The 21,984-nt window shown below is 41.7% G+C and overlaps 1 protein-coding gene across 1 annotated transcript; it reads left to right on the forward strand.

The window, feature by feature from the left end:
• Positions 1–20,162: 20,162 nt before the first annotated feature.
• LOC117186323 (glyceraldehyde-3-phosphate dehydrogenase 2) lies at positions 20,163–21,672 on the forward strand. Its single transcript, XM_033386951.1, has 2 exons — positions 20,163–20,269; positions 20,365–21,672. The coding sequence occupies exon 2, from the start codon at positions 20,401–20,403 to the stop codon at positions 21,397–21,399; it is 999 nt and encodes a 332-aa protein (XP_033242842.1). The 5' UTR covers positions 20,163–20,269; positions 20,365–20,400; the 3' UTR covers positions 21,400–21,672.
• The last annotated feature ends 312 nt before the right edge of the window (positions 21,673–21,984 follow it).

A 21,984-nucleotide genomic window follows, 5' to 3' on the forward strand; every position in this document is an offset into this window, starting at 1 on the left:
TACCCTATGGGTGTGGCTGATTTTGTCGAATCCGAGGTCAAGAGCCTTTTGAAAGACAAAATCATTCGCAAATCCAGATCGCCATATAATAATCCTATATGGGTGGTCGACAAAAAATGCACTGATGAAGCGGGCAATAAAAAGAAACGTCTCGTAATGGACTTTCGGAAGCTCAATAAAAAAACAGTGGCCGACAAATACCCGATGCCGAGCATCTCAATGATCTTAGCAAACTTGGGTACTGTCAGATACTTCACAACACTGAACTTGAAGTCTGGATACCACCAAATAACCTTGGCGGATCGCGACCGTGAAAAGACTTCCTTTTCCGTAAACGGAGGGAGGTACGAGTTTTGCCGACTGCCCTTTGGTCTACGAAATACAGGTAGCATTTTCCAGAGAGCAATCGATGATGTTTTGCGCGAACAAATCGGTAAAATATGCTACGTCTATGTCGATGACGTAATTATTTTCTCCAAGTCTCAAGATGACCATGTTAAACACGTCGACTGGGTGCTGAAAAGCCTCTATGACGCCAACATGAAAGTCGCTCGAGAGAAGTCCAATTTTTTTAAGACGAGCGTGGATTACCTCGGCTTTATTGTGACTAACGAAGGCACGATGACGGACCCTGAGAAGTTGAAGGCCATCCAGGAGTACGTCGAGCCAACAACGTTGTTCGGCATAAGATCATTCTTGGGCCTGGCAAGTTACTACAGATGCTTCGTGAAAGATTTCGCGTCAATTGCCCGACCGCTTTCTGATATTTTATAAGGGGAAAATGGGTCCATCAGCAAATACAAATCAAAAAAAAGCCACTATCATTTTGAGCGAGGTCCGCCTTTCAGAAATTAAGGAACATTCTGGCATCAGAAAACGTAATATTGATGTACCCAGATTACAGGAAACCGTTCGGACCTAACGACCGACGCCTCTGCCTATGGCATCGGAGCGGTCCTTTCACAAAGCGGCCGCCCAATAACTATGATTTCAAGGACACTAAAGAACGGTGAGCGTCACTATGATACCAATGAACGGGAGCTTTTAGCGATTGTGAGGGCCTTGGGGAAGCTTCGTCACTACATTTACGGAGTCAGGGACATTAATGTGTTCACCGACCACCAGCCACTCACGTTTGCGGTTTCCGAAGAAACCCTAACTCTAAAATAAAGCGCTGTAAGGCACGCATTGACGAGCTCGGTGCCAAGCTTTTCTATAAGCCAGGCAAAGAAAACTTTGTCGCGGACGCGTTGTCTCGACAAAACATCAATGCATTGGAAGACAGCGCGCCACAATCTGACGCAGCGACAATACACAGCGAAGCGTCCTTGACCTACACGATAGAAACGATAGACAAACCTATCAATTGTTTTAAGAATCAAACCGTCCTAGAAGTGGCGCGTTTTCCTCTAAAGCAGATGTTTATTCTTTTCGGGGAAAAAACGCGATATATAATAAATTTTACGGACAAAAATGCGCTCACTGGGGTCGTGAAGACCTCAGTAAACCCTATGGTTGTAAACGCAATCCACTGCGATCTTCCGACTCTAGCCTGCATTCAGCATGAGCTAGTACGCGCCTTTCCGTCGACCAAGTTCTGGCATTGCAAGAATCTGGTCACAGACATTTTCAATGAAAATGGAAAGAAGGAGATTGTCACAATCGAACAGAATCGAGCACATAGAGCTGCTCAGGAAAACGTAAAACAGGTCTTGACCGATTACTATTTCCCAGTCATGAATTGCAAGATTTTTTCTAGAGCAAAGTACGATAGGCATCCAAAAAACAGGAGCTGGGCCCAACGCCAGTCCCTTCGTTCACTGGAGAAATGCTTCACGTCGACATTTTTTCAACGGATAGGAAGTACTTCCTAACATGCGTGGACAAATTCTCGAAATTTGCCATTGTACAACCGATAGCTTCCCGCACGATTGCGGTTATAAAGGCTCCACTCTTGCAACTTATGAACATTTTCCCCAACACCAGACAGATCTATTGCGACAAGGAACCATCGCTGAGTTCAGAAACCATCAGGTCACTTCTGCGAAACAATTTTGGAGCCCACATTGTTAAATCTCCTCCCCTCCACAGCACTTCAAACGGCCAAGTGGAAAGATTCCATAGTACTCTGTTGGAAATCGCGAGATGCCTCAAGATAGCGAAGGGAGTCGTCGACACAGTCGACCTCTTCCTCCAGGCAACAGTGGAGTATAACAGGTCGGTACACTCGGTAACCAACAAGAAACCGATTGATATTTTAAACGCCGCTGCTGCAGACTTTCACAGAGAGGCACAGAACAGGGTACAGAAAACTGAGATTGTGCAGAAAAATCGAGTCAACCAAACGCGTCAAAACAGAGTTTTTAGAGTAGGTGCGAGGGTATTAATGAAAACCAACAGACGCCTCGGAAATAAGCTAACCCCGTTTTACGTGGAAGAAACGGTAGAAGCGGATTTGGGGACAACGGTCCTAATTAGGGGGAGGGTGGTGCACAAAGACAACCTTAGGTAATGCCCCTATGCCCATACGTGAGCGTTCCACTCAGCCGACTATTTTTTGCGCTCCATTTACATTCATACCTAGAGACTGGATCACAGATTACCAAGCAACCTTTCCTTTCATTCCTTAGGTTGTTTCACATGATACTCCTTCTGGTGGCCTGGGTAAACGCTCGCATAACAGACTACTCACATTTTGACTACGTTCCTATACTGGACGGCGACATACTCGTATGGGACGAAATAAATTACCTTAGGCTTCGACAAACTTAACGGATTACGAACGAATGGCGGACGAGACCGCAAATTTGACCGAGATGTTCCCACAGTCGCACATGCGAAAACTACTAATGGTGGATACCGACCATATCCGAAATATGTTAGCCACGATTAGCGTGCACCACAGAGTTGCTACGAGCCTAAACATCCTGGGCTCGGTCTTAAAGGTGGTAGCCGGAACTCCGGACGCGGACGACCTAGAAAAGATACGAATAAACGAGGCCCAACTTATTGAATCAAATAACAGGCAGATAAGCATAAATTCTAAATCTCAGCAGCAAATCAACCGCTTAACAGACACAGTCAATAGAGGCAGCAAAGGGAAAGCAAATTGACTCGGCTCACCTGTACGAGACCTTGCTGGCTAGGAACAGAATGTTGGCATCCGAACTAAGTAATCTCATGCTCTTTTTTTCCCTCGCTAAAGTTAACGTAATCAATCCGGTCATATTAGACCATGACGACTTGAATTCTATTTTCTCTAATCAGCTCACCAATGTTATCGTAACTAACATTTTAGAAGTATCTAAACTCAAAATTTTCCAATCAAATAGCATAATATACCTTGTCATTCAATTCCCTAAGATTAAGTACATTTGCAAAAAGATAACTATTTTCCCGGTCGCCCACAACGGCACCATCCTTCAACTGGACGATAACATCGTCGCCGACTGCAACAGTGTCGGACTGCAAACAGACGACCATGACAACATTCTGCGAAGCGTCGACAAAGGACTCCTGTGCCCAAGGATTATATTCTGGTGGCGTGGCCCACTGCCAGTCGCAACCCAGCCACCTCAGCACCATCACACTGGTCGACGACGGGATCATTATCATCAACGATCACCCAGCAGCAGTAAGTTTCGACGGCAGCGCGGCGCTCAACATTTCAGGGACGCATCTAATCACATTCAACGATTATGCCGTCATAAATGGTTCGCGGTATCGGAATCGCAAAAACGTTCAGAGCCGATACCCAGGAGTTGCATCTTCACCTTTGCTAAATGTTACCGAGCATAAAATGGTACTGAGCCTGCCATTCCTACACCAGTTGAGCGAGGAGAACCTCAATTTCATCAAGGAGATAAAGGAAGAGGTGTCTTCACGTTCCAGACCAATCTTTGCATTCTGCCTAGGACTAGGTATTTGTGGCCTGGTATGTGGCATGGCCATGCTCAAACTATATTTGACGAAGAAACGCGACGCCCGGCAAATCAATGGATTGATGGCAAGACTAAGTGTGCCAGGGACGGCGACTGCTCAAGGGGGGGAGTAGTTATCCGATCCAGCCGGATACCCCTCCCTCTGCATTTGGTTCTCGACCCTACAGCGGGTCAATGAGCTTAAACATTTTTTTATGGGAACCAACTGCAGCACACGCCTCGTCGTGTAAGAGAACACGAGAGCTGCACCGTTGACAAAGACTCTTGCCTTCTCAACATAACACCTGCGCGTGTGCTATGTCAGCAGATTGATGTACCGGCGACTGCGCAGCCGACGGCCGGGGACTTAACATTAAGATATTAATTTTTGTGTAAAATTTAGATTTTTTTAGGACCTCCCACGAGGAATAATAAAATCTCGCTTCAACGGAATAAATAATAAACATTATAATATCGTTGATTCTATGTAACTTATGTACATATACATATGTGCCAGATGTATGGAATCGTTTTTTTTTTTATTGACAATATAATTAGTTAAATAAACATTGATTGTGATTTGTTATTCTATATCTTAAAAAAAAACGAAAGAACTATAGAACTTTGAGCATGCACGGAATGAACAACAAACTTATTGCAAGAATATGTTTTTCTGTTTGTTTCCAGCCGCTTGGATTGCGTTGCTTACACATACATATGTATGTTTGTGTGCATGTGCATATGTCAGCAACGAAAGCTCAGCTGGTAGCTGAGAGCGGTAGGAATATTATTTACAGACAGCTACATATCAAATTAAACCTTTGGAGAAAGAGGAGACCACAACCGTTGGCAGAACGAAGTATGGTTTAATTTGGAGCGAGAGCGAGAAATTAATAGCTACATATGAATGTACATATGCCACGGGAACGCGGACTGGGTGGAAAACTCGCACAAAATAACTGCACTGGTGCTGGGCACAATCGAAGGGTTGTACTTAACTTGCAATTGGAGTGATCCGCGAAGGCGAAGATCTGGCTCGAAGGACCAATTTGTGTAGGAAGGCGGATCGAGGCTCAATTCTCTAACGACGAGATTGATGGTCCAGTGAAACTCCTTGTAGCCGTCGAAAGCCCGATGGATTTCGTGGTATATATATGTATATGTAGGTGTGTGTATTTATTTGGGGACTCGCGCGGTAGGTCGGCCGGCTGAAACGGCGGTGAAAACGTAACTGTCAGTGAATAGTCAGCTCTCACTGCGTTCGGTCGTGTTCTCGATATGTTGCTATATTACTGCTCGGAATGCAATTCGGACGTCACTGCCGCTCAGCTTCATTGCTTTGAGGCTGTCCGCTGTTCTTTTTTGTGCCGCCGAGCGTTTCATCTGACGTGCAACGATTTGCATGCAGATGCAGTTAAACTCTTAACAAATCTGCCTAATTTGTTGTGGCAGTGTGATAACTGTGTGGTTGCGAATGACTCGCATTCGAAAATAGACGAGCTTAACGACAAGGTTCTGAAGCTTGAAAGCCTTTATCGCGGTCCTAAGTCTGATTTTCAGAATGCCCTTTCAATCAATTCTCATGAGCGGGTGAAGCCGTTTGCTCCAAGGAAGGATTCCAATAGGCCAAAGCCGGCATCCGACTTAATGGCTCCACGGTTAGTGGCCGCCACCTCGACTGAGGTCATTGACTTGGGGTCAGCTCCCCACCTGACTTGGAGGGCTTCGTCACTGTGAGAAAGAGAGATAGGAAGAATCGAAAGAAACATGTAAATCGTGTTGTTGGTGTCGCTCCGAGCTGCGAGCAGCTGAGTGTGATGCAGAGCAGCAAATACCTGCATATTGGTAGATTTGCTACCGCGACGGGAACAGAGGCGGTGGTGAAATTTGTTGCCGATAAGCTCATGTTGCCGGAGGCGGCAATTTCTTGTGTGAAATTGGTCAAGCGAGATGCTGATTTATCTGCCTTGAAGTTCGTTAATTTCAAACTTGGGGTCCCTGAATCCCTCTTCCCCGTGGGCTTTGATGATAGATTCTGTCCTGTATCGGTAAGGGTTTCCCGCTTTGTGCATAGACAGAGGCCGGAAGCTGATTTGACGGCAGTTAATCTGTGTGCATTGCGGACGTCCACGCCGACTCAGAAAGCACCAGTTCCATCCACTTCAAAAAACCCCCAGTGAGCGGCGCCTCTGGTTCTGCTTACACTTTTTTGCCTTTTTGCTATGTGCAAAAGGCCGTTGCTTTATTTTTGGCAACCATCTTCCACACAACAACAAAACATTGTTTTTTCGATCTCCGCTTTGTGCGATATTTGCTCTGCAGCTGCTGGATCAGATGACGATGCTCTTGCTAGAGCTCTCACTCGACTACGTGGGCTTTTGACGTCATCATTACAACAACAAACGCTATTGCATTGCTTCGTTTGCTATGCTTGCGCCGTCGCTGCTCTCGACATTTGGAAAGAGTCAGCAGCCCGTCGCGCGCTCCTATGTGGAACACTCTCTTCAACACTCTCTTCGGCATCGTCACCTAGATTGGCTCTCACGGCTGCTTCCCTGCCCTATTTTCTGTTCAAGGATGATGTGCTACTGATGTGGCTGACCCTTCTCTGGACCCATCTTCCGTGGCCGCTAACAGGACGGCACCGCCACTTTCTAGGACCGTGCCGATGGATGGTGCCATGTTTTGTTCCAAAATATAGCGGACATGCGCACCAAGGTTCCGGCTGTCAGCTTGGCTACCTCTACTTGTGACTTTGACATTGTCATTTTGGTTGAAACCTGGCCCAATTCAAACTTTTTCGACAACGAATATTTCGATCCTAGCCTTTTCCAGGTGTTTCGTAAGGACAGAGATTGTGCCAAAACGAAGTGCTGCCGAGGAGGTGGGGTCATTGTGGCCGTCAAACGCACCCTACGCTGTGATCCGATTTGTCTCCTGAATGGTGACTCTGTTCTGGATCAGATTGGTGTGGCGGTGGCTGGCCAGTCGGAGACGCTATTTGTTAGCGTATCGTACGTTCCACCGAATAGCTGCTGTGATATCTACAAGGCGCTCACGCAAAAAATTGCTGAAATATATGGTAATCTGCGAGACCGTCATCACCTCTGCGTTTTTGTCGACTTCAATTTGGGTTCGTTGGTATGGTCCGGCAATCCGCAATCGTCAGCTATGATACCAAGTAATGTGCATTTGCTGCACGAGATTCTCTTTATGGATTATTCTTTTAGTATGGGACCCAAGTAAATAATGTTTTTAATAGGCTAAAGAATATTCTAGACTTCATTTTTGTTAGTTCGGATATAGATTTCCATGTTATATGTTGCGAACTGCCTATCGCGGATTGTGACATGCCGTTAGAATTCTCAGCTAATTTCCATTCTTACTCGCCCTTGGCGGAACCATATTATTAATACTTCTTTTCTACTTTAAGCCTGAATGCTATTCGGGATAGTTTGTTAAACGTTAATTGGGCTTCTGTTCTCTCGCATCCTAATGCTGACACTTCCTATAGTGTTTTCCTGCATACGGTCCGTCGTATTACTGTTAACAATGCTTCCAAAAGGGTGCATGACTTCTATAGGTTACCATGGTATACGAAGGGTCTTGTGAAATATAAGAATCTGAGTAACAAGTACTTTAAACGATTTGGTAAGACCCGGTACCCTGTGGAATGGGCGAGATATGTGGAGCATAAAAGGGAGTTTGGTTTCTTAAGCAAATTTTTGTATGGCCAATATATTGCCGACGTTGAAAGGGGACTTAAAATCAATCCCAGGTCGTTTGGGCATTTCATAAATTGCAAAAGGTCGACGAGCTCTCTTCCTTCAGCTATGAACCTGGGTAGCTTGAGCGCTAATACGGATAGTGGTATAGCAAACCTTTTTGCTTATTTTTTTAGCTCAAATTTTGAGCCATACGCAGATTGTCATAGTTTTGATGTCTTAAACGCTATTCCCTCGGTGGTCAATATTGGCACACTTGATGTATCGGAGGTGGATATTTTGGACGCAATTGGTGATTTCAATAATTCTAATAAGCCCGACTGTGATGGCATTTCCGCCTTCCTGCTTCTCAACTGTGATGTTGCGTTCTGTGAACCTCTTAAAATTCTATTCACAAATTCGCTGCTAACGGTTCAGTTTTTTGGCAAGTGGAAAGCTGCCACGATTACGCCAATTTTTAAGAAAGGCGCCAAAAATTATAGACCAATTGCCGAACGCAGCCATGTTTCAAAACTTCTAGAGCGATTCAGTACCAGAAAGATCACTTTCCTCATGAAGTCGTACATTAGCTGAAATCAGCATGGTTTTATGCCGCGTAGATCAATGACTATTAATCTCATCGCTTTTAGTAATTTCTGCACTCGTGTCTTTGAAATGCACCCTCAAGTAGATGTTGTGTGTGCTGACTTTGCTAAGGCCTCTGACAAAGTCTCCCACTGTGCCTTAATAGCCAAGCTGAATCGGTTAGAGATTCGTTCCTTCCTGCTCAGCTGGTTTAGGTCATATCTTGAGCGGCGAGAGTATGTCGTGTTGGCAAATGGAAAGCCTTCGGACCCATTCTTGGCTACTTCCGGCCTTCCAGAGGGAAGTGCACTTGGTCCACTTCTGTTCTCAATTTTTATCAACGACATATCTCTCAGCATTCAAGCTTCTGAGCATCTGTTTTATGCTGATGATCTTAAAATCTTCCGATCGGACAGTATCCTTCTTCAGCGCGACCTGGTTAGAGTTGCTCGTTGGTGCAGACTTAATTCGCTGCCTCTCAACGTTAGCAAATGCTTCTTTGTTTTCTTTAGCAAGTGTATCTTCAATGTGCTGGCCTCATACTCTATAGATGGCAATCCTCTCTTAAAGCAGACGGAGACACTTGACCTGGGGGTCTTATTCAACTCAAGATTTCTTTTTGCTGAGCATTTGAATTTTATATTGCCGAAAGCTTATGCTATGTTTGGCTTTGTTAAGCGCAATTCATCCCAGTTCAGGGACCCATATACGAGGTTGAGGTTGTATTCATTACTTGTGCGCTCGCGCCTTGAGTACGCTTCCATGGTCTGGAATCCTACAGGGGTCGTTCAAATTTAACGCATCGAAAGACTGCAACGAAAGTTTCTCAAATTTGCACTACAGCCTCTGCCCTTCTCCATTCCGTTGCCGTCGTATGAGTGCAGATGTCGCCTCGTGCATCTCTCCTCTCTCGAGGATCGAAGGACCATTGCGGCTCAGATCTATATTTATGACCTTCTAGTGGGTAACATAGATTGTCCTGACCTGCTTAGTAGGATTGGCTTCAGTGCCCCTGCCAGCAGCCTAAGGACCCATGCACCCTTTGCAGTTGATCTCCACCGTAACAATTATGGCTTTAATGAGCCTATTTAAAAGGCGCTACTACAGTACAATGCTCTGCCAGCTGGGATGCGTTTTGACTTTTGCCAGGGAAGCCGTTAGACGGTTGCTGGGAGACCTCTTCCCTTACCATAATTAATTCTTGTTATTTTCTGATAATATCTTAAGTTAGAAATAAGTTAGTCTAGCCAGATAAGGATTTTGATTCCGTTGGCGAATAAGAATAAATAAATAAATAAGTAACTAAACTCTTTGACTTATGATCTATGCTTTATTGCATTATCCTGGGCAAGGGTAGTGCACTGTCGCGTGCTCTGTCTGCCACAAAAACGACGAGTTGCAAGATGAACTGTGCGGTAGCCACTGTCAAGACAGACTCGGACGTGGAGAGCATGGTAGAAAGCCTTCTCCGCTCGCTGGAACCAGGTACCAGCTACCTGCGTTGGGAATGGCCGAAGCGTTCAAGGGAAGGTATAAAGGGAAAAGCATAGTACAAGACGGACCTCAAGTTACTGAGCCGGCTCCAAGGCAAGGCGGATATCTCCTAAGAGGAGAAATCCAAGCTAGCCTGGGCTGAGCAACGGGTGGAGGAGGGCCGCAGACACTACGCGCAGCTGAGCCAGATGCGGGGAGGCGAGGATTTCCACAACGCGTGAATTGCGACAACACGACAAATTTTGTTGGAGCCAGTCGCCTCTTCGCAAATTCGCGTCAGGAAGCGGGTGCGAGTTTGCCTTCATACCGCCTCGAGCACCGCACATGGGCGGACTTTGGGAGGCAGGTGTGAAGTCTACAAAGGGCCTACTCCTTCGGTCGGTCAGCTTAAGGCATCATGACTCGGAAAGAGTTGATGTGCTTAAACGAAAATGTACCAAGACGGATAAGAGTCTGAAACAACTTGGCTTAAGTGGTGCGAACTGCCATAAGGCAGTTGTCCACTTGGAGCTGTCCGTTTTGATGACGCAATGATGTGGCAAGATATATTTTCACTTGTGCCTATCTTCGAGGGAAGATGCCGGATATTTTTCATAACGAGCTGGATAATGCCCGAACCTGCGCTCCAAATCCATCCGAGATGTATCTTCTGCAGAAAAGGCAATCTAGGCGCTAGCAGATTTTGTCCCATACACATCAACTCAAAGAAAACTCCGGCTACGATGGGCAAATCAATCTGCTGCGGCTTATGGAACGAAGGTCGGCAAGCTGGAGATTCGAAGGTACAGGCCAATAATCAGTGCTAACTGAGACGCCAGGTTTATTCACCGAAATACATTCAATTGAGAAGCTATCATCTTCAATGCCAGAAACTGCGGTAGGCAATTAGGTTTTTCGAAATTGAGGGAATGATTAGCTAGACGAGTACAGGAGAACAGGATCAGACTGACTCCAGAATATAAGAGCTTGCGGCAAGGCGGGCGACAATGTAACTATGGCGGTATAATGTGGTTGTGCTTGTGAAGCTTTAATTGGAGAATCAGTATGGCATGTCTCTTCTGAACGAAGGAAATACAGAAGAGTGTGGTGTTTCGATTGGCAAGATTTACAAACTTTCACGTGATGACCCTTGACGAATAAAAAGTACCTCTTTGCTTCAATGTGACGATCATTCAGCGATGAACTTTTGAGCCATTGAAAATTGGCAATCGTATGGGTCTTGCCCTTGCACAACACACAGGAAACGGGATCGCACGATGCTACTCTCGGTTTTTCCTGACTTGCCAATCCGCATGCATGAATGCTTTCAAGGGTACGACATCTTTGTTCCAGAAATACAGAAAAATTCTCCCAGAATGGAAAATCGTGATTCGACGAAGATGCTTCCCATTTAGATGTAGTCGTCCTGTCCAAATTCTGCTTGGTTGCGTTGACGATTATGCAATCTGCTGTTTCCTCTTTGGTTGCCAGCGCTTCCAATGCGCGAAGAGGTGAGGTGGCGGCGTCCGTAAACGCCCGCAGCTTGCCAACCGGGGCATCCCCACGCGCCAGACCAAATATCTCTTTAACGTGTTCTTGTAGAATGAGATGTTTATTAGAGAGATGTTTGAGAATATATAATGCTGTAATTCTAACGCCGCTCTGCTCAAACATGACCGCAAATGCAGTAACGTCTCGATAGAAGTCAGCTCGGCTTCACTATGAATGACATCTGTGAACATAAAATAGAAGCTTGTCCGCTGAGCTTGGGCAGCTGCATCTGTGGCAAGCGCGATCGATTGGCCACGATACGAAAGTTATTTCACTTAAGGACGGCGAATCCCGGTAGCAAAAATAAAACGAAAAATGAGAAATCGAAGACAAAAACGAGGGGGAACGTTGTGAGTTGCTGCGTACACCGCAACTCTACAGTTATACCCGATACTAAGTCAGTATGGCTCTCCTGCGGCAGACGCCGCTAATATTGAACCACACGACAAAGAGTGCGTGCGAGAGAGACAGAGAATCAGTCTGTGCGTGGCCACTGCAAATTGATTTCTTGCTTTTGGCTACAAAAATGATCCGATCTGATCCAGATTCAGCAATCTGATAGATATGATCATTATCTATGATTCTGCGTTTTTAGTTTTCTCGAATGTGCAATATTGTGGATGCAACAGATTTTCGTTCTTTGTGAGGGCGGAAGGGGGTGGGGCGAAATTCTGAGATATACGTTTTATAGTGAGATCTAACAGAAGTGCGGATACCAAATTTGGTTACTCTAGCCTTAATAGTCTCTGAGATTTGTGGATGCCCCAGATTTTCGTCCTTTGCGGGGGCGGAAGGGGGTGTGGCGAAATTTGGACACGAAACGGTCAAGGTCCGATATCACAGGAGTGTGGATACCAAATTTGGTTGCTCTGGCTCTTATAGGTTCTGAGATCCTTGAACTCATATTTTGCAATTGGCAAAGCCGACCATGAAACCTGTGTGTTAGAGAGAGACAGAGCGAGAAAGAACGAAATTGTTTTCTTGATTCTGGCTATAATCATTATACGATCTGGTTGAGATTTTACACTCTAGAACATATAGTCATCCTCTACGATTCTGCATTTTTGGTTTTATCGTATCTTTAAAAATGTGGATGCCACAGATTTTCGTTCTTTGTGGGGGCGGAAGTGGGCGGGGCAAAGTTTTGAAATATTTTTGTAGCAGTGATATATCACAGATGTCTGGATCCAAAACATCGTTGCTCTAGCTCTTATAGTCTTTGAGCACTAGGCGCTGAAGGGGACGGACGGACGGACGGACGGACGGACGGACGGACAGACGGACAGACAGACAGGGCTCAATCGACACGGCTATTGATGCTGATCAAGAATATATATACTTTATGGGGTCGGAAACGATTCCTTCTGGACGTTACACACATCCACTTTTACCACAAATCTAATATACCCCAATACTCATTTTGAGTATCGGGTATAAAAATGTATGTATGCACTGCACCGGCACTTTTATATGCGCCGGCAAGTCAACGAAGCGACGACCAAAAAACAGTCATGTACAAGCGAACGATGAAGATTTTGCTCTGATTCGAGTTCGAATTCCAGAGAGCTATGTGCAGCCGGTCACGAGAGCTGGCTGAAGCAAACGACGAAAGAGGAGGCGAATAACTCTGTTCAGCCGGTCTCGACGGTGCGTTGCGCAGGCTGAAGCAGGTACGGAAAGAGAAAACGAAAACGAATAGCGGGTTGCTAGAACTGACACGGTCGGCCACAACGATTGGCTCGGTACTTTTTTGACTAACTGCTTTAACAATTTTTAATAACGTTAGGTCCAAGGCAATCACGTCGCTGTCACCAAAATGTTGGAAGCTGCCCAGATTTTTCAGCAAATCTGACTTCACATTTACGACTAAAATTTCTCCGTTGTTAGCTTTTAATTTAGTGTTTTATTGTTCAATGTTTTCATGCGATTTTTATACCCGATACTCAAAATGAGTATTGGGGTATATTAGATTTGCGGTAAAAGTGGATGTGTGTAACGTCCAGAAGGAATCGTTTCCGACCCCATAAAGTATATATATTCTTGATCAGCATCAATAGCCGAGTCGATTGAGCCCTGTCTGTCCGTCCGTCCCCTTCAGCGCCTAGTGCTCAAAGACTATAAGAGCTAGAGCAACGATGTTTTGGATCCAGACATCTGTGATATATCACTGCTACAAAAATATTTCAAAACTTTGCCCCGCCCACTTCCGCCCCCACAAAGAACGAAAATCTGTGGCATCCACATTTTTAAAGATACGATAAAACCAAAAATGCAGAATCGTAGAGGATGACTATATGTTCTAGAGTGTAAAATCTCAACCAGATCGTATAATGATTATAGCCAGAATCAAGAAAACAATTTCATTCTTTCTCGCTCTGTCTCTCTCTAACACACAGGTTTCATGGTCGGTTTTGTCAATTGCAAAATATGAGTTCAAGGATCTCAGAACCTATAAGAGCCAGAGCAACCAAATTTGGTATCCACACTCCTGTGATATCGGACCTTGACCGTTTCGTGTCCAAATTTCGCCACACCCCCTTCCGCCCCCGCAAAGGATGAAAATCTGGGGATATTCACAAATCTCAGAGACTATTAAGGCTAGAGTAACCAAATTTGGTATCCGCATTCCTGTTAGATCTCACTTTAAAACGTATATCTCAAAATTTCGCCCCACCCCCTTCCGCCCCCACAAAGGACGAAAATCTGTTGCATCCACAATATTGAGGATACGAGAAAACTAAAAACGCAGAATCATAGATAATGACCATATCTATCAGATTGCTGAATCTGGATCAGATCGGATCATTTTTGTAGCCAAAAGCAAGAAATCAATTTTCAGTGGCTACGCAGCGCCCGACGTCACGCTCAGACTGATTTTCTGTCTCTCTCGCACGCACTCTTTGTCGTGTGGTTCAATATTAGCGGCGTCTGCCGCAGGAGAGCCATACTGACTTAGTATCGGGTATAACTGTAGAGTTGCGGTGTCCGCAGCAACTCACAACGTTCCACCTCGTTAGAAATACAAAAGTTAAGTATGCGAACCGATGCTGCGCTTTCGACGACGATATGGACTGCGACTAGCAAGGAAAGGTCGAAACATATGTTACATATGTGTGTGCATGTATGAGCTCGTAAGAGCTATTGACGGCTGCTGCTCCGAATGGCTGCCATAGTAACGAATCAAACAAAGCTGAGCTGATCTGGGTGAGCTTTTTAAGTTTTCAGCTCAGCTAAGTCAGCAATGTGCGCACTTGCGTGTGTTTGTTTTTTTCGGATCTTCTAAATTAGTTTTCAACTAGAGTGGCTGCGCGCATTAGCGTAAGAAAGAGGAATCTTTCGGCATTAAAGGGACTAGGATACATTCAATGTTGCATGATGCAGCAAAATTTTACAATCGCCCAGTAAAAAGGCTCCTGCTCCAGTCAAATACTTTAAAGTTTTTGCACGGTACCATTTCAAACGAAATTTACGCGTATGTTCAGAAACTACTCAACGAAAAGTAATGTCAACTTTTTCGTTAAAGAAAAGTAGGAAGGTCAATACTGAATGGCACCATCCTAAGTGTTCTTTCGCTATTAAGCAAAGAATATTAAAGGTACTTTGTAAAATAAAAATTTAGCTACACAAATGAATTATTCGACGTTGAGGAGCGATAGAAGTAGATGACTGCAGAAGAAAAAAGTCATAAAATAGCGTCGAAATGAATAATGTAAATATATTAAATAAATAAATAAATCTTGGTTTATTTTTATAGTCATTGGAAATACCTTAGTAAAATGGCTATATGTGCAAAATTTATTTTCAATTTTTCTTAAAAAGTAATAGATGCTTGTTGGGTTTGACTATGCAGTTCTTATCTCTTATTGTTGTGCTCAGTTATGACAAATTTTCGTCTTCTTTGAACTCCATTTGTGGTACCATTAGCTTAGATAAGAGATCAAGCTCGCGCTCTACGTAGAAAATAGATATATGTAATCGCAATCATTTCTATTCATGTTTTGAGAGTCGCAGTGTTAGCATATTTTTAGTAAAAGTGACAAGCTGATTGATTCTGTACGTAAGCACTCATTATTGCTTCAAAGCAATACAAATTTTAAAAAAAATTGCATTTTAGTTAAAAATGCTACATGGTAAATCATATTCTGAGGAGGAACAGGAAAGGATCAAGAGAATGAAATTAGCCGGCATAAAAACTGGTCGAATAGCTTCGCTAATGTATCGACATCAAAATACTATTTCAAATATTTTCATAGATCCAGACGGTTACCGCATAAATCGTCGACTTGGCCCAGTATCAACGGCACTTGGGGCAGTTTGAAACTGAAGACCTAATGAGCTGCAACAAAATCAAGGCAGAACTCGGGTTAACAATCCCCAGGCAACGTGTGAGCCAAATTTTAAACGAAAATTTTAACCTGACATATCAAAAGAAAGTGGGCAAACTCCTCTAAACTAAACGTCATAATGATGCGCGAATGTCATTTTTGAAAAACACAAGTTCTGGGACCCCAAATTAGAAAATTTCATTTTTAGTGATGAAAAAAAAATGAGTTTACACGGTTCAGATGTCCATCATAAATATTGGAGAGACCCGCGTCATCCACGGGCAACTTGCTACAAGCCAAACCATGGTGATGGATCGCTAATGATATGGGCTGCCTTTAGTGCTAAAGGGAGGTCTCCAATATGTTTAATATCCGGCCGGATGAATGCTCAAGCATAGATAGAATTGATAGATAGTGAACCTTTTTCATTTGCTGAGCATTTCCATGGTGATCAATAGACATTTCAGCAGGATAATGCGCCAATTCATGCTTCCCGGGCCTCAATGGACTATTTTGAGACCCACAATAAACCGTTGATTAAGTGGGCTTCAATGAGTCCGGACTTAAATCCAATTGAGGATCTGTGCGGAATCCTTGCAGCAAAAGTCTATGCCTGTACAAGGCAAAACGATACATTGAAGCAATTAAAACAAGCGATAGTTGCAGAATGGAACAGGATAGAAATAACAACACTAAAAAACTTTGCGAACTCAATGCCCAGTAGGCTGCAAAAGCTTCAGGAGCATAAGTATAACTCCATTAATTATTAAAAGAGTACATATTCCCATAAACTTGTTCCTTGGAAATTTTTTTCATACAAAATATTTTTTGCTGTTATACCCATTTTCTATGTGAAAAATGTACAATTATTTTTTTTTTGTTATTAAAAAAATTGATATTGAATTTCATTATGCCTTTTTGTTTTGTACTTATTAACAGCTACCCAAATAAAAATATAAAATAAATCAAGAAAACACGTGTTGAAAAAAAACGTCATTCAAAGCAATGCACATATAGCCATTTTACTAAGGTAGTCACATTTAAATTCTTTTATAAATCTTTTTCTTATTAAAATCTGATATTAACTCATATTAAATTATGTATATTTATCTAAGATTGGAATTCTCATATTTTTCTTCGTTAAGTGTATGGTAAAATTATATTTTGAAGTGTTTTTTTTTTCATTTTCGTATATTGATTTTAAAACAATAAATACAAACATCGCCAAAGAATTCTCTGAAGTGGTCACACGGTTACGCCTTTTTTCATCCATATACATACATATGTACATATGTATATGTTCATATGTAGATACATACAAATATCCATATTACCCGCTCATCCAATTTGTACGTAAATACATACATATGTACATATGTATGTATGTATGCACAATTTGACCTCGTAAAACTTTCGCACACTTTTCCAGACTATGTACCTATGTATGTATGTATGTATGTATGCACATGTGTACTAATATACATACTTATGTATGCGTATGTATACATTTTCTGAGCCAGGATTTACTGATTAGAACCAGTCCCAAATGCCTTTAGAATCATAATGAATCTCAAGTTATTACAAATTCAGAATTAATATTTGGTTATATGTAGTTGTGGGACTCGCTAACTATCAACAGTTTTTTGCTCAATGTGTAACAAATCTTTCTTTAATAACTGTACGTATGCACCTCTTGCAAATTCGAGTTTGACAGTCAAACACATACATATACATATACCTACATATGCATACATAAATGTAAATACATAGGTAATCTCAGCGTTCACATATGCATAAATACATTAACATCTATTTACATTCAAGATATATTTATAATATATATCCATAGATATGTATGCATGTTTTTTTCTTTAAATACGAAAGTACATACATATGTACATATATTATTTAAGTGTTTATGTACATATGTATGTAATCACGTTTTGAGCTTTGTTCGCAGAAAGCTCATCAAAAGCCAAATTTCAGTTACGTTGTGTACACAAGCAAACAGAAATCATTACACAATAAACATTTTCGTGGTCCCCATCATGATGTAATTATAATTCCATCATATTCCCTACATACCCCAAAAATATAAATAAAAGGAAACTAACTAGCCCGGCAGACGTTATTCCTCCAAGCAACAAAGAAAAATTCTTAATTAAATTTGGATCATTTGTAGCGAATAATTTTGAATTGACCCGGTGATTTTTTTTCCGCCTTATAGGCAATAAATTAGCAGATTTTGGATTGTATCATGTTTATTTTCAGATTCAGACCACATAATTTCAAGGATTGGCCTTCTGATTTTTAATAGTCATAGGGAATGCAAGACGTATCGAAAATTTAAGTTTTTTAAACTCAAACGGCATATTTGTTGAGATCACCAGAGTCCTGGGAATGAGAGCTTCCTCACCTTCGAATTCTCCTTTGAGTATCGTCGCGTAAATTAAATTGTTCATCAATTTTCTTACCACCAAGCGCGTACCGTTGCACAGTTTTTGTTGGTTTATGTTTCGAAGCATGATTACTACGGAGCCAACCTTTAGGCATAAATTGTGCGGTTGTAAGCTTGGGACATCCAAGGATTTTAAAAATTCAGTTGTATAGTTTGTTTTTGTAACAAAAATCTATTGACTAGATTTAAATGAATGCATTTTTCCAATGATCTCGCTCTGAATTATGCCATTAAGGTCATTTACATCTTTATTCTTAGCAGCTTAAATTGCTCTCTCACTCAACCATTTTTTTTTTTTTAGTTGGAAATGATTTTTGGAAATACGTTGTTGATGAGCTTGTCTTTTGTTGTGACAAAGGTACAGAATTTCTGAGGAAATCAAATTAATCCGCTCGAATAGTCGACAGGTACTCAACCATTTGATGTTCTTCTTAAGTAGATGCATTCGCTATATTTTGTATCCTTCTTTAAATACGGCTTTGTCGGTAAAGAATTGATCTGATTTGATGATAAATTAAAAAGAATACAAATTACTTACTCAATTAAAAAAAAAAATACGTATATTTTTTTTCAACGCGTACACGTTTCAGTTTTGATTCAAAATCAATTCAATCAATCAAGATGATCGATTGTTACACTTTTCAGATACAATTTTGCTAGCTGACTGGTGTGTTGGAAAACATAACATTTGTTACAAATAGGGGCTCAGCTCTTCGACTGATAGCCTGGGTACTACATTATATTTAAACTTAACAAAATGCGCTTAAACTTACATATATTCATTTGAATCTATGTATGTACAAACTTATGTGTGTTTTCCGAAGCCAATTTTGCTGATTATTTTTTTTTACTGAACTGAACGAACTAATAATTATAACCACTATTTCGAATTAAATGTTTACGTGGAGCCAATTCATAAATAACTCTCCGGCCAAGCTGTCAAACCAAATACAAATTAATAGTAAGATGAGCACAGCCCATACATGTCAATTGTTTTATATGTATGAAATATGCTTATGAAATTTTTATCTACTTCAAAAATCCTTTTGCCATTTATAATTGGATGGATAATATAATAATTAAATCTCTGTCTTAATATTAAATTTCTTAGTAATATGTATTATTTTAAATACAAAATAACTGCTTAAATTTGCAAAAGGATTTTCGATCCCCAACCACAATTTCAAATTAAAAACGAAGGTAACGTTGTGAGTTGCTGCTACGACCGCAACTCTACATTTATACCCGATACATAGTCAGTATGGCTCTCCTCCGGCAGACGGCGCGTACATGGAGCGATAAAATGTGTGTGCTAGAGAGACAGAAAATCAGTCTGAACGTGTCGTCGGGCACTGCGAAGCGACCGAAAATTAATTTGTTACTTTTGGCTGTAATAAAAATTCGATCTGATCAAAATACGGAAATCTGGTACATATGGTCATTCTCTATGATTGTGCGTTTTTAGTTTTCTCGTATCTTCAATATTGTGGATGCCACAGATTTTCGTTCTTTTGGCCGGAAGGTAGTGAGGCAAAATTTTGAAATGTATGTTTTCACTTTTGGAGAACAAAAATACATACTCATAATGTCTGTTGGGTAGCATTTACTCATGTTACTCAGAATATAAGGTATAGACTGCTCGATTAAATTTTATGACGTCACTGTATTTTTTCCCCTTTTTTAAACCAAGAACCTATTTGAAAGAAGTCTTTTTGTTGTTAACGTTGTTTGTTTTATTGTAAAAAGCAAGTGGAGGTTACATATAAACTTTGTTCATATATACATACATATTTTTTACGTACATTTGCCCGATGACAACCTTTTTGAAGTGGAAAAGACATGGTGTGGCCACTTAGCCCACTTTGTTTGCTTACATATGTATGTTTGTATGCATTTTTTATGTACATATGTATGTGTATAAAAAGGCTGGTTTAAGATTTCGGTAAGGCGATAAATAAAGCAAAAAGACTAATATTAAAGAAATAGGTGTTCTAAATTAAATTTAAAAACTGGCGTCATATGCGCAGAGAGAAGAGAGAACATACGCTTTGCAAGGCCACCTCTAGCTGTTTTCATCATGGCGTGGACAACGCTTTTGATGAGAGGAAAAGCTCGCCTTCTGTGGTTGGTTACGCTGCTTGAAGTAAACGTCCTTCAAATGACTTTGAAAATTTTCTCGGAATATTTTAACTCAACGAAAGTTTTCAATGCTTCAGAGATAGCACAGTCGATTCCTTGCAAGCGAACTGAACGGTAGTGAACTTCCACTTCTTAACGGCTACTCATTACTCTTTTTCCAATTTACTAATTACACATACATATGTGTACAACATTTTTTTTTTTTCTAGAAATTGTGCAAAACAACAATAATAACAACTCGAAACATGTCGAAAATCGGTATTAACGGATTTGGACGCATCGGCCGTCTGGTACTACGCGCCGCTATCGACAAGGGCGCCTCCGTTGTTGCCGTCAATGATCCATTCATCGATGTCAACTATATGGTATATCTCTTCAAGTTTGACTCAACTCATGGTCGTTTCAAGGGTACTGTAGCCGCTGAAGGCGGTTTTCTGGTTGTGAACGGCCAGAAAATTACTGTTTTTAGCGAACGCGATCCAGCTAACATCAACTGGGCCAGCGCTGGCGCGGAATACGTAGTAGAATCCACTGGTGTATTCACTACAATTGAAAAAGCATCGACTCATTTAAAGGGCGGTGCCAAGAAGGTGGTAATTTCGGCGCCATCCGCAGATGCACCTATGTTTGTGTGCGGCGTCAATTTAGATGCCTATAAGCCCGACATGAAGGTTGTGTCGAATGCTTCCTGTACTACTAATTGCTTGGCTCCCTTAGCTAAGGTTATTAACGACAATTTTGAGATTGTTGAGGGTCTGATGACCACTGTACACGCCACTACAGCTACTCAGAAGACTGTCGATGGTCCATCCGGCAAATTGTGGCGTGATGGTCGTGGCGCTGCCCAAAATATTATACCTGCTGCCACTGGAGCTGCAAAAGCTGTTGGAAAAGTCATCCCTGCTCTGAATGGCAAATTGACTGGTATGGCTTTCCGGGTTCCCACACCTAATGTTTCTGTTGTCGATTTAACTGTGCGCTTGGGCAAGGGCGCTAGCTATGACGAAATCAAAGCCAAGGTACAGGAGGCTGCCAATGGTCCTCTAAAAGGAATTCTTGGCTATACTGACGAGGAAGTTGTCTCGACTGATTTCCTTAGCGATACTCACTCTTCAGTCTTTGACGCTAAAGCTGGCATATCACTTAACGACAAGTTCGTCAAATTAATTTCTTGGTACGACAATGAGTTCGGCTACTCTAACCGCGTCATTGATTTGATCAAGTATATGCAAAGCAAAGATTAAAAAGAATACTTGCAAAAATATTAGCTTATTAGCGTTAACCGGGACCGAAACCCAACCGAGAGGAGAAAAAAGGGCAGGGCACTATTACCATGGTTACAATTATATAATTCCCAGTGGACCCGGTGAAGCAGACCTATTTTAAAAAAGGCTTTTTTTTATTTTGCTCTTAAAGCTACAGCAACATTGGAAAATTTTAAATACATACATTCATGCACATATAAATATGATTATTGTTATTAAATAAAGTTTCACTCTGTGTGTAGTTGTTAAAAATTTCAGGTTTTTAAGCATTTAAATATACATATGAAGACAAGTCCACTCCAAATATAGAGTTTTGGATGGTGAACTCACACGTTGAAAAAATACCAAGGGATAAGGTCGGAGGTTACATCAAGCCTCCTAGTCAGAGATACAATACCATACTAAAACAAAAACAAAAGCAATTTCTCCTGCAAGCAATAATGTTTATTTTTTAATGGTAAATAAAGTTTCTTTTTGACGTAATTTAGTGGCCATTAATATTAAAAATACTATACTACGCGATACGAGAGAACGAGATAATCAATTTGGATTTAGAAACGATCA

The sequence above is a fragment of the Drosophila miranda genome, chromosome XR (genome assembly GCF_003369915.1).
Source record: "Drosophila miranda strain MSH22 chromosome XR, D.miranda_PacBio2.1, whole genome shotgun sequence".
Classification (NCBI taxonomy): Eukaryota; Metazoa; Arthropoda; class Insecta; order Diptera; family Drosophilidae; genus Drosophila; species Drosophila miranda.

Excerpts from the sequence above, each read along its gene's own strand:
- LOC117186323 (XM_033386951.1), top strand. The coding sequence starts at position 20,401 with ATGTCGAAAATCGGTATTAACGGATTTGGACGCATCGGCCGTCTGGTA.